The following is a 15,117-nucleotide window of genomic DNA, read 5'->3' on the forward strand; positions in this document are numbered from 1 at the left end:
ATATTTAAAAACATTGTGGTTAGAAATAAAACATTTAAAGTCATAAGAATAATATAGCAGGGTAAAAAGTACAACCTATGTGTAAAAAGAAGTTGGGACAAACTGGTATTATTTAAATGTAGCTGAAGAGGAAAAAGATGGAATTTATTATTATTATTATTATTATTATTATTATTGTCTGGATGGATTAGTATATGCTAAAAATAGGACCCTATATTTAGCTATATTTCAATAATTTCTTCCAAGAATCCCTCACATTTGATAATCCAGTACTCAGGTCACTACTCATAATTAATCATATGAACAATATATCTTTAAATTAATTTAATAAATGAAAATAAAATAAATCCAGTCTCCAAACGTGTTTTTGTCCATATTAAATTTACATATACAAAAAACCCAAACAGTGTGTTGGCACCTTAATGAGGTGAAAGATGTGCTCCAGACCCCTTGTGACGTCTTCTTGTTAGATTTTTTTTTTTAAAACTGGGACATAAAACAAGCAAGCGTGACCAAAAGCAACACCTGCAGAAATGATTCTCACACCTCACTCCATAAATAATCCAAGCACATCTTCTGACAGCAGTCATGCTTTTACAGGAGTGCTGTTTCACAGGAACAGAAGAAACTGAGGAGATGTGTAATAATGGTTTTTCGCCAAACAGCGAGGAAACTTTGCAATCATCCACTGTACTTTGTGCCATGTGCATTTGTGCCTGGTTTTCACAAGTTCTAAAGGTGTGTCATGTGTGTTACTGTTTGTAATGGATATTGCTCTGCTGACGGTTTTCTTTATGATATTAAATGCTAACTTGAAGCTGTTCCTCTAATTCCCTATAACCATGCAAAACAGGTCACAAATGTAGTGTTTAATGTCTTTAAAACGGCTCAGTAGTTTCCCTAAGCAGCTTGGCTCTTGTGTTTTTTTTTTAAGTCACACATTGCACGAGCAGGGGTAATCAGTGTTTTCCTTTGGGACTATTTTCTTGGCATGGTAGTGAAAATTCACAGCACAGCATTGAGTATGTGGGAGTGACTCGCACTTAACTTCAGCGCCCATGTTTATGGTCACCCTAAGCAATTTCCACATAGTAAATTTAGTATATATGGAAAACTTCATGTGGTGGTTGAAAAAAAAACATTCTCGGGCTAAAGGCTGTATATAAAAGATGGAAATAGCTACTGTGCTGCCATCCACTGTCCATTTAGAAGTTTGCTGTCTTGTATTTGTTTGTTTGTTTTGCTTTTATTTTTAACACCAGATGCTTTTTTTGAAAAAGCTGAATGGCAAATGGTCTTTTTATTCAATTTCTTGCGGTTAAGAAAAATACATCATATCAACAATTTGTATAGTTTTTCATGATTTTGAGCACAATATTTATACAGACCTGCTGTACTGCTCAGTTTTTGCTTAGCTGTTGCCAAACTTTTAAACAAAAAGAATTAAACATTTGGAAAAAATAAGACATCAAATATTTAAGATGATTTCATCCTCCATATTTAGACGGTTAACATGTGAATGCATTCTCCAGAGGATTACAGCGCTGTCTTTTAAGGTAAACCTTCTTCTGCACTAGGACTTTGTGAAAGCTCTGTCTCAGAGTCCACCTTAAAATGACGCGAGGTCTACTTGTGGATTTATCCTGCCAGCAGCAAATTACACATCACTCCTGGATACAAAACATCTGGACAACAAAAGGCTTGGAGGAGTATAAGCTGAGGCAGATGTGAAGAAGTGCAGCAGATGGACTGATCTCCTCATCATGAATCCAGCTCTGGTGCTGTTGGCGTTGCTGGCCTCAGTGGCAGCTCAGTCTCAAGACCATTATGACATGGGCTGGGTCAATGGCTACCGTCAGGGATTCAACTTCCAGTGTCCCCACGGTGAAGTCATCGTGGCCATCAGGAGCTACTTCAGTGAGAATGATGGCTCCGACCGCCTGTGGTCGTTTGAGTGCCAGCCCACACCTGCGGGTCTGGGGGAGCCCAGTGACTGCTGGTGGGACGACATCAACCGTGCTGGGATGGAGTGGTGGGTCCGCTAAGTCTTAATCTGTCTTTTACTTGCTTGGTGCCAACTTCTATTTGCTTTTTAAAACTTTGACAGCTGTGTGCTGAGGCATGCTGGAAGACAGTCATATGCGTCCCAGGTTTATAGTTAGATCAGAAAATGTCATTCATGTTTAAGCAGTCAGCTGTAAGTCGGCTCATAGCAGTAAATCATTTAATGTGAAGATGCACAAAACCCAGTCTGCTTAACTGTTGGAGTTTACAATCTTTCTGAAAATGACATTATGCTAAATGGCTTTTAGGGGCTTTAGCCAGCTACTTGCAGCAATACCAAAATAAGTGATGCACAGTGATTGAGAGCATTAGGTTGTAAATGCACTCAAGGGACAATCCCCAATGGAAACATCAGGGAAGCAGGAAAATCTTGTTTTTCCTCAGTGGAGCAGCTGTGGACACGCTTGGATTTGTTCTTTTATGTAATAATTATACAAGTAATGCATCCCGGAGCCAATAAGCATCACTCGGCTGTTAACTTCAGGCAAATCCAAGAGGCACAGCTTTGTTGGTTGTTGCTCCAACTAGCCCATAAATGCCACTGTTACTGGGTGGATCACTTAAACACAGCAGCAAAATCTCAGGAATAGACGTCACAGGCTCAAACTCATAGGTTTTGTCATGAACTAAAGGTGGAGATTAAAGTGCGAATATAATCCCTGTGAGGTGTGAAATCAATCAATCAACGCACCACTGAGAGTTTAAAAATGGTCCAAATTCCACAGTAAAAAGATCAATGTTTCTGTTCTCCCTGGAGACCCAGTGCAGTTTAACGTCCACATCCAGCCGAGTTAGAAGTTAGCAAGAAGTTAGCTTGTCTATCTACAGATGATACACCAAGTTTTGATTGAAGGATTTCTAAATCAAACTGAAACACCGCGCTGAAAGAGCTTTGAATATAAACAAGGAGATTAAAAAGCAGTTTCTAAAGTTTCCACATATGTGGCCACCTGGTGGCTAGCTACAGAGCTATGGTTAATATAAACACATTAGCACAGGGAAGATGGAGGACAAGGGTCAAACTGTTCTTAATAAAAGTTTATAATGAGGGTTCCCAATAAGCAGAGGACCAAACTTCAGCTAAGAAAACCTCTGAGACAATCCGCAGCACATGGTTAGTCATTTATATGATAGAGGAGGTTCTCAGAATAGTAAGAGTGCTGAACCTGTGAGGACAGGAAAAAAAGTATTCAGTTATGACAGAAACCACCACATAAACACTAGCCCCTGCACTTGCTCCACTTTATTTACTCAGGCATTTCTTACATTATAAGCAGATGCAACCAGCCAAACATAATTTGAAAACAGTAATTAAATTACTTTTTAAGCTGAAGTTCTTTGGACCTATAAGGTTGTCATACTCAGAGTTAGTATGTAATAACTTTCAGCTGTTCTCAGACTTTCCACATATTTGTCCTTCTGTTATTTTCATAAAACATTGCTTTTTGTTCTGTTGTTTCATTCAGAGGAACAGATCCAGGTCCTCCTGGGTCTGTATGAATCACCATCTCACTGCAGAGCAGCCATAAGTGTTTTCCGCTGAAATTTCTGGGAACAGTGAATTTTAAAGAGCTTCGTCCAATTGTGTTCTTTAGGGATATCCGTGCATTTTGTAGGCCACATGTTTCACGTGTTTCTGAACTTTTGCAATATGCCATTCATGAAAAAAGGATTAAAAGGATCACTGCAATGCACAATAGGCTCTGACAGTAAGAATCCACTAAAGCGAAGAAGAAAATAAAATGAGTCCTTTCCAACTTGACATAAACATTTCTGACTAACTATCAGTTCCACTGAAAGGTTGATCTAATTAAAGGACTTGGGTCAACCTTTAGAAAACCGGTTTGGGTCTATGATTCAACCCGCTGTTTACACAGAGACGTCAGTCTACAATTCCCCCTCCAAACAGACCGCTTATCTGTTTCAGATGACTCTTTCTGGTTTGGACAGCAGAACACATTTGTGCTCTTTAGATTTATTTCAAGTTGAGCTTGACTGCACCCATCCCACTGATTGGTCTGCAAACACTGTGAAGGCTCTTTACCGCAGCCTCGCCTGCCCCTCTTTAACATAGCTGTCTGTTTGAATTACACCAGGGAGGACAGTAAACTGCAGGGAAACTTAGCCCCCGACTGAAAGGCTGCAGGCCAGGTCCATGTTGCCATGACAAACGTCTATGCATGCTGCATGTCTTTAGCCCAAACATAAAATAGCTGGTCTTTCCACCAAACTGTCTAAATGAGTCTCATCTAAAACTGTTTCTCAGCTTTTTAACTGTTGAATATATATTAAGTAAGTGTTACTCACTTAATGACTTTTATACTTCTTTGCAGGACTTCAACATGCACCCGTAACGGCCTGGTAGCAGGTGTTCAGAGCAAGTACTTTGAGTCCACTCTTGACCGGGAATGGCAGTTTTACTGTTGCTTCTACAAACGCCGCTGTCCCTACTCCTGCATGTAGGTTTTCAGATTGGATTTCGATTTTTTTGAGTGGGGATGCAAAATTCAAACAGAGAAATTGTGAACAACTTGAGGTTTTGAAGCGTCAAGCAGAAAATTTTAGACGTCATCAACTTTTTGAAACCAGACTTCACAAGTCTGGTTATAAAAGGATTCCTGACTCTAATAACGACCATAATGTGACCACAGAATTTGATCATAAAATAACGACAAAATAAAACTCGTGTTTTAGTGACTGAACCCATAAACTTGTCAGGAAAGTGCTTACTGAGCTCATTGAATAAGGGAGCTGAATGTTATTTTCTCACGGACTTCTATACAACTGGATATCTTTTTTTAAGCCAGAGGAGTCGCCCTCTGCAGGCCATCAGTAAGAATGCAGGCTTAAGGCTCTTTAACTCACTTTCAGACCCAGTTGCTAGCCATGCCTTACATCATATCCTTCAGTATTACCTCATTTTTTTCCCAGTCAGACCACATTTAAAAAATAATCACACTGTTATAAATAGACTTTAAAATATCAAATGACACCATTAACCATTGAGATCTAGGCTAATTTTCACATAGACTTCTAGACAGTCGCACATCTTTTCTCCTGCCACCTGCTGGACATTAGACAGAATTCAGGTTTAAGCCACATTAGTCTGACTTACATCTTTTGTACAGTATATAAGATGTTACTTAGTTGGCTTTAACGATGCTGTTAGGTAAACTGTGAGCGTGGTATTAATGTTTTTATTTGTATCCGGTTGTTCAGTCTGACGTCACTAGCCGTGTCTGGGTCTAAACTCTGCTGCAGGTCCATATATCAAACGATCACTATGGCATTACTGAGAGTTGAAAAACTGTCTAAAGTCTTTCATCTTTAATAAAATGATCAGCGTTCTGCTCTACCAGGTGTAGCAATTGAGTTTAGCATCCAGGCATCCATGAAAACGGAATTTATGACATTTAACGGAGTTAGAAGTTAGCAGGGAGTTAGCTTGCTAGCTTCTATCTAAATACAATATAGCATGTCCTGACTGCGGGGTTTTGGAAACAAATTAAAACGTACAGCTCTGCTATCACTTCCAGCATAAATGAAGACAGAAAACTAAACAGCAGTGACGTTTGTAGGGTTACTGAAGTTGGGCTAGCTGGTATATAATGATGTGCTACGGGACCGCTAGCGACACAGCTATAAACAAACATAAAATAAACAAGCTAACTTTTTTCCCACTCGATAAAAGTTACCGTGAGTGTTCTCGGTGGTCAGGAACAAATGTAATCGCATGGCAGGATGCTGTAAAAGGACCAAACTTCAGTCAGGAGAACAACTGATCCATCCACAATACGAGGTTAGTCATTCATATACTGCTGCATGGGCTGGGCTGTAGTTACATCCCAAGGTTTTAAAAACTGAGCTTAAATAAATGATTAGCGGTAATAAAAGCCGACGGAGGTCAACAGTGATCACTGACTGTTTTAGGAGCTTTTTGAGATCAAATAGAAGAAAATACATAACATTAAACATGTTAACCACACAAAAGCCATATTAAACGCAGACTACTTTAGACCCGGAAGTAGGATTCGTCGCGTCATCACTGAACAACCGGATTGCTACAAAACAGACTGACTCAATCAGCAAATGGTTAATAAAATTGTGATTTGCGGCTTCCTGCAGGAAGACCACTGACATTCCTGAATACTACAAAGAAGAGGGAGAGCTAGTTGTCCCAAGTTATGGATACTTTATCCGAGGTGCCCAGACCACCTTCAGTGGAGTGCTAAGGTTTGTCAAGAACATTTTTCCATGTCTAACTGCAGCTGTATGTTTATATCTCAAAATCAGACCTACGGGATCAGAATTTATTGGCACAGTGGACGATACATGGAGGAAACGATAAAACTTGATTCACGTGTTGTGGTCACACTCACAAGATGTTCTTTCTTTCTTTCTTTCAGAGATCGGCAGTGGAAGTACATCCTGTGCAGAATGACAGACTTTGACTGTGAATTTGACAATTTATAGACATGTGAGGAGTTTTTTTATCGGTGCATAAACATTTTTAATACATATTCACATATACATTTAAAGGTGACCTATTATGCCTTTTATTTTACTGTCTTATATCTCCTGTTCCACTGTCAGGTGCTCATATTAAACACGGCCAAAGTCACAACCCCTGTGAGCCAAATGCTCAGGGAAGATTCAAACATACCTGTATCCATCGCTTCAAACAGCCAATCGATCAGTGAAAGAGAGATAGGCGGTTGCTTTTTGGTAAAATTACCCCTCACAGTTACTGACAGCCGAAAGCTGTTCAAACCCTCTGTATGAGAGGAGCATCCAATCAGAAACAGTTGGTTTAAAGGGAGGCAGCTTTTGTATAACGTTTCTGCTCATGTTCATGGACAGAGATTCTCCCTTTTTTTGTTTGATTAGACCTGAAGCTAATGTGTTTCTACAGGAAGTGCTGTAAGTTTCAAGACTCTTCATATGGGAGGAATCAGCCTGGCAACCGAGAAAACTGATCTTTAGAAAAAAAAAACCTCTTCCTTTAATCCAAACCCTGTTTTTCCGCAGCTAATGTTGCAGGTAATTGAAAATCCAAAAGATGTTTCAGGCATTTTAAATGTTTGACACCACGGCCATTGGGGCTATTCCTGTTAACTTTATTTAAACGAGTTTAAACCAGAAAAAACATGAGAACGAGCTGCACCAGGGCCCCGTATAAGAATAAAATATGAAGTTGGAAATAGGTCCCCTTTAAAACAGCATAATACTGATGTTAATCATAAGTGACTTGGTTCATGTTTTCATCCATATGTATAGTATACATATGTATATTTTATTTTATGCATTTTTAACCACTGTTTCTATTAGTCTGGCATGAAGAATATAAATATATCATATAAACAGTTAAAATGAACATCTCCATGGTGGTTCTGGGGGGATTTGGGCTTCTCTGGGCTCTCTGGACAGCTTCAACCTTTTTTTGTTTGTTTGTTTGTTTGGTTACTGGATGAAGTGGAAGTCCATTGGCAGCACGTCACAAACAAAACAAAACAAAGTGAATTTGATACTCTGTTAATGGCTGTGGAAAACACAGCTCATCAGGCTCCCCTCCAAGATTTCCCGAACACGTGACTTTCATGCACATAATGGCATTCACAGAGCTGACTGAGATACTCTGCTGGTAGTAACATCGGATCAGTCATGTTGGGAGCAATGAGAGGCTCTCTCTGAGTCACTGGCGAAACAAGATTTGCATGCAATGAACGAGGTCCCACCTGCTTCCTCTGTCCATCCTTTATTAAAGTGTCTTGTCCAGTTTGGCAATTATAACCTGTACTTAAATCCATGTAACCGTGCTGTGTGAAAACCTGGATTAAAAACCTCATTTATTTAATGTGAAACTCTGTTGTGTTCAGTTTGAATTTTATTTCACCTAAAAATATAATAAAAGGGAAATAAAAGGCTGTGACGGTGGCAACAAGAGCTTTTATTGAAACATTAAAATAACCACGTTAGTATCTCAGAGAAAGAATAATGCAGCTACCCAGCTGTGATGACATCAGCAGCTTCTCTGGGCTTAAATTGGCTTAAGGTAGACTCCAGACTGCTTCATATCGCCATAAGCAAAAACTCAGAGGCAGATTGTTTTGATTATCTGTTCAACAGCTCACAGGGTTTTATAAAGAAAGCTGCGTTCAAGTCACACAACTGAACAAACAGATGGAAGGACCACGAGAATGAAAGTGTGCAGAGAGGTAAGAGACTGTGGAAGGTAAATCCCCCGGTAGCGCCTGTAAAGCTGATTAGTGAACAAATATCATGTTTGTTTATTTTTCAGTGACGTTGATTCCCGATGGCGTCGTGGTTTTAAGGCGCCTTAAAGTCATAAAACATGACAAAGAATGCTTGACCTGAAGCGCAAAGATTTATTCTTGTATTTGAACACAGAAAAGACAGAAAATAATGAGAATTTTTTTTGTAAATATGCTTTTAACACATCATTCAGTTGAAATCCCAGAAATGTATGTTGATGAGCGCAGGATAAAGTTTCAGGGCTGAAAAACACATTTAAGCTGTGTTAGAAACTGCAACCAAGACTCACAGTATACATGGCAACTGTATATTCCAGATAAGCAGATAAAGTAAGCATAAGACACACACCTTAACTAGAATTTAATCCCATATAGTGGAGTTAAAAAAGCCAAAACCTATTTTGTTTTTTTAAATTAAATCTTTCCTCTAAATCTTCCGAATAGCACATCAGGTCCCGACGGCCTAATAAAGCATCTAGCAGCCACTTTGTCCTCGTTCTCATCTAGTTTGTTTTGGATTTCTTTACCAGCTTGACTCTCAAAATCTGTCCAAACTTCATGGAATGAGTCGGGTGAAGGTCACTGGGGTCACTGGAGTGTCTTGAAAAGAGCTGGGGCTCGAGCCAGCAGCTGTTTGTTTATGGCAGCTGCTATCGCGGAGCACGAGCCAAACGCCGCAGCCGATCACAGCTGTCCCCTGAGGCAGCGGGCGGCAGACAGCCACACGCCTGCAGCGGCCTCCCGCCCTCAGAGACCTGAAGTCTCTGTGGTGCAAGTTTCCTTCCTGAACTGAAAAAGATGGGGAGATATATTGTCCAGCTTCCTCCTCTCCACCCACCAACACGTTTTCATTACGGGCAGATGAAAAACGATTCTTTCAAAACAATACTCACACTGACTATAATTAAAGTTTATAGGAGGAGCCACAAAGCTATTAAAGTCTCCTTGCTGCAATCACTTTTTGGATACTCTATAGTTAGACACTGTATAATTAAGAACTAAGTATGCATTTGAGGCAGAAAAGCAAGAAAGAATTTTAATTCTGATGAAAACCTGATTCTGTTTTGGACAAATCCCTCAATTTTAAAACGATCACACTGTATCTCTGCTCCCTTTTATGACCACACTTGCGGGCGTAAATCTGGATTTATGGTATGTAATATGGTAATGTATTACATGGAAGAACATTATATAAAAGATAAATGGAAACAGCTGCTGTACAGCTTTGCATGACAAAACAGTAGGTAGAGTTAGTGTAGTCACCTAAACATTAAACTTAAAACTAAAGTGTGGAAAAAATGAAATAAAAGACAAAAAAACTAAAACTAAACTGAAATTATATTGTGCACTTGTTGTGTGTCATGTCATTTGCCGCTTTTGCAACCTGGCCCCAGATAAGTGGAAGAAAATGGATGAACAATGAGACAGTGCAGCACCTCCATATGAAGGAAAAATAAGAATAAATAATAAATAAACGGAAAAGTTTAAACAATGACGATAGCGCCTAGCAGGGAGAGTTCAGGAGCTAATCAGAACTCTTGTTTTAATGGACGTCTTGAACCATTTGCCAGACAGGTGCAGCTGGAACGGGGTTAGGGTTAGTGAGGATACAGACTGATCACTGCAAACTGCAGAGGTGGAGCTGATATCTGGCAGCTTTGTTCAGCAGTTGTAATGACCCTCTGGACGGCTTCCTGTTCTGCCTTTGTGCAGCTGAACAAGCACAACAGAACTCTTATTGCACATTGGTTTTCTCCCCTCAGTTTCCTGAAGTAAAAGATGTGTTGTTGAGCAGCCAAAGTTGTGTTGGAGCCCCAGGACAGTTGTTCTCCTTTCCCTCTTCTTATAAGCAGACTCCATGTTGGGGATGAGGCTTGTATTAAAAGCAGGATTGTAGTCAATAGAAAGCATGCAGACATACGTGTTCTTAAGATCCAGGTGCTTCAGTGCTGTGTGCACCTGATCTCCCTGTAAGCAAACTGATAGCGTTCAAATAAAGTTGGTATAATACTTGAAGGTTTCCTGATCAGTCTCTCAGACTGATGTTGTTTCAGTTGTTCACCTTAAAGTTGAAATTAGTTTTCGAGGCCGGCTGTGTGGGGTCGCTCAGTCTGAATCAAATATTCAATAAAGCATAAAGTAAACCTATTTCTAATCTTAGCGTTAGAAAATGGACAGTTTCCTTTATGCTGAATGTCAACGGTAACTGTTGGAATGAAGAGAGCCGCTCACATGTATTCAAAATGATCGATCACAAGAGCACTTAACCATAATGCCTGTTTCATCAAACACCAAACACTTCTGTGAATAAAAGAGCGCATGGGATGATTGTACTCAAATCTGAGTGCCTCTTTCTCTCTGCTCAGAATTTAAAGCCAACTGGTGCCGGAGTTCATTAGCTGTGAAGCTGAAAGAGTTGAATAACAGACTGAGTGGCTACTGCATTCATGCTGGAAATCCTTTTGAAAATTGTTCTCAGTCTTCACAAACAGTGCTCGGAGTGTAAAGCTGGGTAAACACTTATTCAGAGCTGGCTTAATTGTCTCGACTGTTGTTTGGTGTTAATACATATGAAGACCAATTAAAATGTTCCAGAGCAAACCACCTAGACTGATGCCCAGCATGTTGCAGGACATCTGACAATGTCTTGATGCATGCTCAATCATGCAGGTAAATAAACCAAAAAGGTTGATTCTGATCATCTGGACGTAGCGTTTTCATTGGGAGAAACGTTTCGTCACCCATCCAAGTCACTTCTTCGGTCTCAGCTGACTGCAGGTTTCCCCAACCTTATAAACACTACATTTGCACAAATAGTTCCTTGATCATTAATATGGAAATTGCTATGACCACTGATCAACAACCACTGATCAGTGACCATGAGTCCCATTCACAGAGAGTTGGGGAACGGCTGCAATCACAGCATTTTAATGTGGTGGAAGATGCACCCTTAGGCCCCCTCCTCCATTCAGAGGTGGTCTGTCCCTTTTCACGTAAATGGCCTCCTTGACTCCGCGCTCAAACCAGCATTCCTCCTTGTCCAGGATGTGTACATCCTCATCACTGAAAGAGTGTCCACTGGCCTGAAGGTGTAAATAGACTGCAGAGTCCTGGCCTGACAATGTAGCTCTTCTGTGTTGTGCCATCCGCTTCGCCAGAGGTTGTTTGGTTTCTCCGATCATGGCAATCCTGATGGCACTTAACAGCAAACACTACGTTACTCTGTTTGTATCGGGGGACCTGATCCTTGGGGTTGACCCATTTTTGGCGCAGCGTGTTTTGGGGTTTAAAAGCCACGGAGACGCGGAGTTTAGAAAAAAGGGTCTGAACTGTTCCGATACTCCTGACATACAGGGAGTGCAGAATTATTAGGCAAATGACTATTTTGTCCACATCATCCTCTTCATGCATGTTGTCTTACTCCAAGCTGTATAGGCTCGAAAGCCTACTACCAATTAAGCATATTAGGTGATGTGCATCTCTGTAATGAGAAGGGGTGTGGTCTAATGACATCAACACCCTATATCAGGTGTGCATAATTATTAGGCAACGTCCTTTCCTTTGGCAAAATGGGTCAAAAGAAGGACTTGACAGGCTCAGAAAAGTCAAAAATAGTGAGATATCTTGCAGAGGGATGCAGCAGTCTCAAAATTGCAAAGCTTCTGAAGCGTGATCATCGAACAATCAAGTGTTTCATTCAAAATAGTCAACAGGGTTGCAAGAAGCGTGTGGAAAAACCAAGGCGCAAAATAACTGCCCATGAACTGAGAAAAGTCAAGCGTGCAGCTGCCAAGATGCCACTTGCCACCAGTTTGGCCATATTTCAGAGCTGCAACATCACTGGAGTGCCCAAAAGCACAAGGTGTGCAATACTCAGAGACATGGCCAAGGTAAGAAAGGCTGAAAGACGACCACCACTGAACAAGACACACAAGCTGAAACGTCAAGACTGGGCCAAGAAATATCTCAAGACTGGTTTTTCTAAGGTTTTATGGACTGATGAAATGAGAGTGAGTCTTGATGGGCCAGATGGACGGGCCCGTGGCTGGATTGGTAAAGGGCAGAGAGCTCCAGTCCGACTCAGACGCCAGCAAGGTGGAGGTGGAGTACTGGTTTGGGCTGGTATCATCAAAGATGAGCTTGTGGGGCCTTTTCGGGTTGAGGATGGAGTCAAGCTCAACTCCCAGTCCTACTGCCAGTTTCTGGAAGACACCTTCTTCAAGCAGTGGTACAGGAAGAAGTCTGCATCCTTCAAGAAAAACATGATTTTCATGCAGGACAATGCTCCATCACACGCGTCCAAGTACTCCACAGCGTGGCTGGCAAGAAAGGGTATAAAAGAACAAAAACTAATGACATGGCCACCTTGTTCACCTGATCTGGACCCCATTGAGAACCTGTGGTCCATCATCAAATGTGAGATTTACAAGGAGGGAAAACAGTACACCTCTCTGAACAGTGTCTGGGAGGCTGTGGTTGCTGCTGCACGCAATGTTGATGGTGAACAGATCAAAACACTGACAGAATCCATGGATGGCAGGCTTTTGAGTGTCCTTGCAAAGAAAGGTGGCTATATTGGTCGCTGATTTGTTTTTGTTTTGTTTTTGAATGTCAGAAATATATATTTGTGAATGTGGAGATGTTATATTGGTGTCACTGGTAAAAATAAATAATTGAAATGGGTATATATTTGTTTTTTGTTAAGTTGCCTAATAATTATGCACAGTAATAGTCACCTGCACACACAGATATCCCCCTAAAATAGCTAAAACTAAAAACAAACTACAAACTACTTCCAAAAACATTCAGCTTTGATATTAATGAGTTTTTTGGGTTCACTGAGAACATGGTTGTTGTTCAATAATAAAATTATCCCTCAAAAATACAACTTGCCTAATAATTCTGCACTCCCTGTATACTATTGGTTTTCGCTTAGGCAGCAGTTGTCCTTCTCTCCTGGATCAGCTTTATTTAGGTGCCTTCTCAGCTTTGACAAATGTCCAGCTGGGATAACCACATTTACTCAGGGCCTTCTTGATGGGATGTTCGTCTGCTTCCCTGGTGTTGTAGGATCCTGATTGACACCCAGTTTGTGCTCCAGTGGATGATGAGAGTCAAACCTTAAATACTGATTGGTGTACGTAGGTTTATGGTACCCATCAAAGCTGACAATGAACTAAAATCTGAGAAAATATACCTCATTTCAACTTAATTCCCTCTCATATCATTACAGTCCAGGGTTCTGAGACTGAATTAATATTCCAAAACAGGTTCCTAGTGAAAAAAGTGAGTTTCTGCTTTCTGTGTTTACTTTGCTGTTTTTCTGGATCATGCTCACATAGGCCTCCTTCTTTGCATGATAGAGCTTTAGCCTGCATTTCTCAACGGTGAGCTGGTTTCACAGACACTGATTTCTGGAAGTGTTCGTGAGCCCATGCACAGAATCTGTCATCTGTTTTTAAAGCAGCACTGCCTGAAGGCCTGAAAATCCAAGGCATCAAATACTGATGTTTGGCCTTGTCCTTTGTGCGCACAGATTTCTCTAAATTGTCCGAATCTGGACAATATTATGTTGTGCATTTTAAATAAGACAATAAGATACTCAAAGTCTTCACAAGTTCACGCTGAGGAACATTATTCTGAAACTGCTGCACAATTTGTAACTCCTTGTTTTCACGCTCTGACTCAATAAGATGCTCTTTTTATACTCAGTCATGTTGCTGAACTGTTGTTAATTAACCTAATTAGGTACAAAATGTTCCTCCAGCTGTTTCTTTTTAGTACTGCTTACTTTTCCAGCCTTTCATTTCCCCCCTCCCGGATTTTTTTGAGACGTGTCACTGCCATCAAACTCAAAATGAGCTAATATTTTAAATAAAACAGTAAAAGGTCACAGCCCAAAGTTGAACATGTTTTCTATTTTCTGCTGTGAATAAAATAGGAGTTTATGACATCTCAGGATTTTTTCTCACACTGGGAAAAAACCCCACAGTTCCTCTAAAACTAACTCAAATCAAATGTTCTCAGGCAGCAAAGAAGTGAGCGGCTTTGTTTGGCTGTTCAGGGATAGACCAAGTGTGCGAGTATCATGCAGCGCGACCCTGACCCAGCTCCAGGGCTTGCACAGCTTGCCTGTTTACTTTAGGGAGCCTCTGCTCGCTCCCACCGCTCTCACTCGAGGGCAAAAACAGCTGCCTGGATTCACGTCTGACGATAAGAGGTTCCACAGCGCCGTCTGAACACAACTCATATTGAACGAGTCTTTATTACAGAACTGCACCAGTGTTCTGAGAACACATAAATCGTAAAGGTGTTTAGTGTGTATGTACAGGGCAGGGGCCAGTTGGAAGCCCTTTAAAGGGTCAGTTCAATCAAAAATATTGATCCATGTGAATTCAGCTTCAATCCAAAACGTGTGGTGGAGTAAATTCTATATGCAGTGCTCAGAGGATTAAAAATGGCATTTAAAAGAATAATTAAACAGGAAGAATCTTTTGCAGAAACATTCTCATTAGTCTGGATAATCCAAAGAGCTGACTTTTAGGAATTTTAATAGGGACTATTTCTTTCTCAGGAAATCACTGAAGGAAAAACTTTTTTAACCACAAACACTGCAGAACTAGATACCACTGTGGCTGAGTAAGGACACATGGTTTCTGTATTTTCTGGTTTGGTTAAATGCTGGATTTTGGTCCTTTTTAAAAGGTTTAATTTGTTTTCGTTCGCACTGAAATGAGACCGTGGAAATTTAGAGGAACCACAGTCAGAGTCAGCGACTTTA

General features: G+C 40.6%; 1 protein-coding gene across 1 annotated transcript; it reads left to right on the plus strand.

Annotated features, from left to right (window-relative positions):
* The first annotated feature begins 1,572 nt into the window (after positions 1-1,572).
* Positions 1,573-7,967, plus strand: dpt (dermatopontin). Its single transcript, XM_086283524.1, has 4 exons — positions 1,573-2,032; positions 4,398-4,523; positions 6,190-6,297; positions 6,471-7,967. The coding sequence occupies exons 1-4, from the start codon at positions 1,764-1,766 to the stop codon at positions 6,535-6,537; spliced, it is 570 nt and encodes a 189-aa protein (XP_086139650.1). The 5' UTR covers positions 1,573-1,763; the 3' UTR covers positions 6,538-7,967.
* The last annotated feature ends 7,150 nt before the right edge of the window (positions 7,968-15,117 follow it).

Source organism: Aulonocara sp. 'chitande type north' Nkhata Bay, linkage group LG23 (assembly GCF_057382095.1).
Source record: "Aulonocara sp. 'chitande type north' Nkhata Bay isolate Kocher_YH1m ecotype deep benthic linkage group LG23, A_spYH_male_GT1.1, whole genome shotgun sequence".
NCBI classification, from domain to species: domain Eukaryota; kingdom Metazoa; phylum Chordata; class Actinopteri; order Cichliformes; family Cichlidae; genus Aulonocara; species Aulonocara sp. 'chitande type north' Nkhata Bay.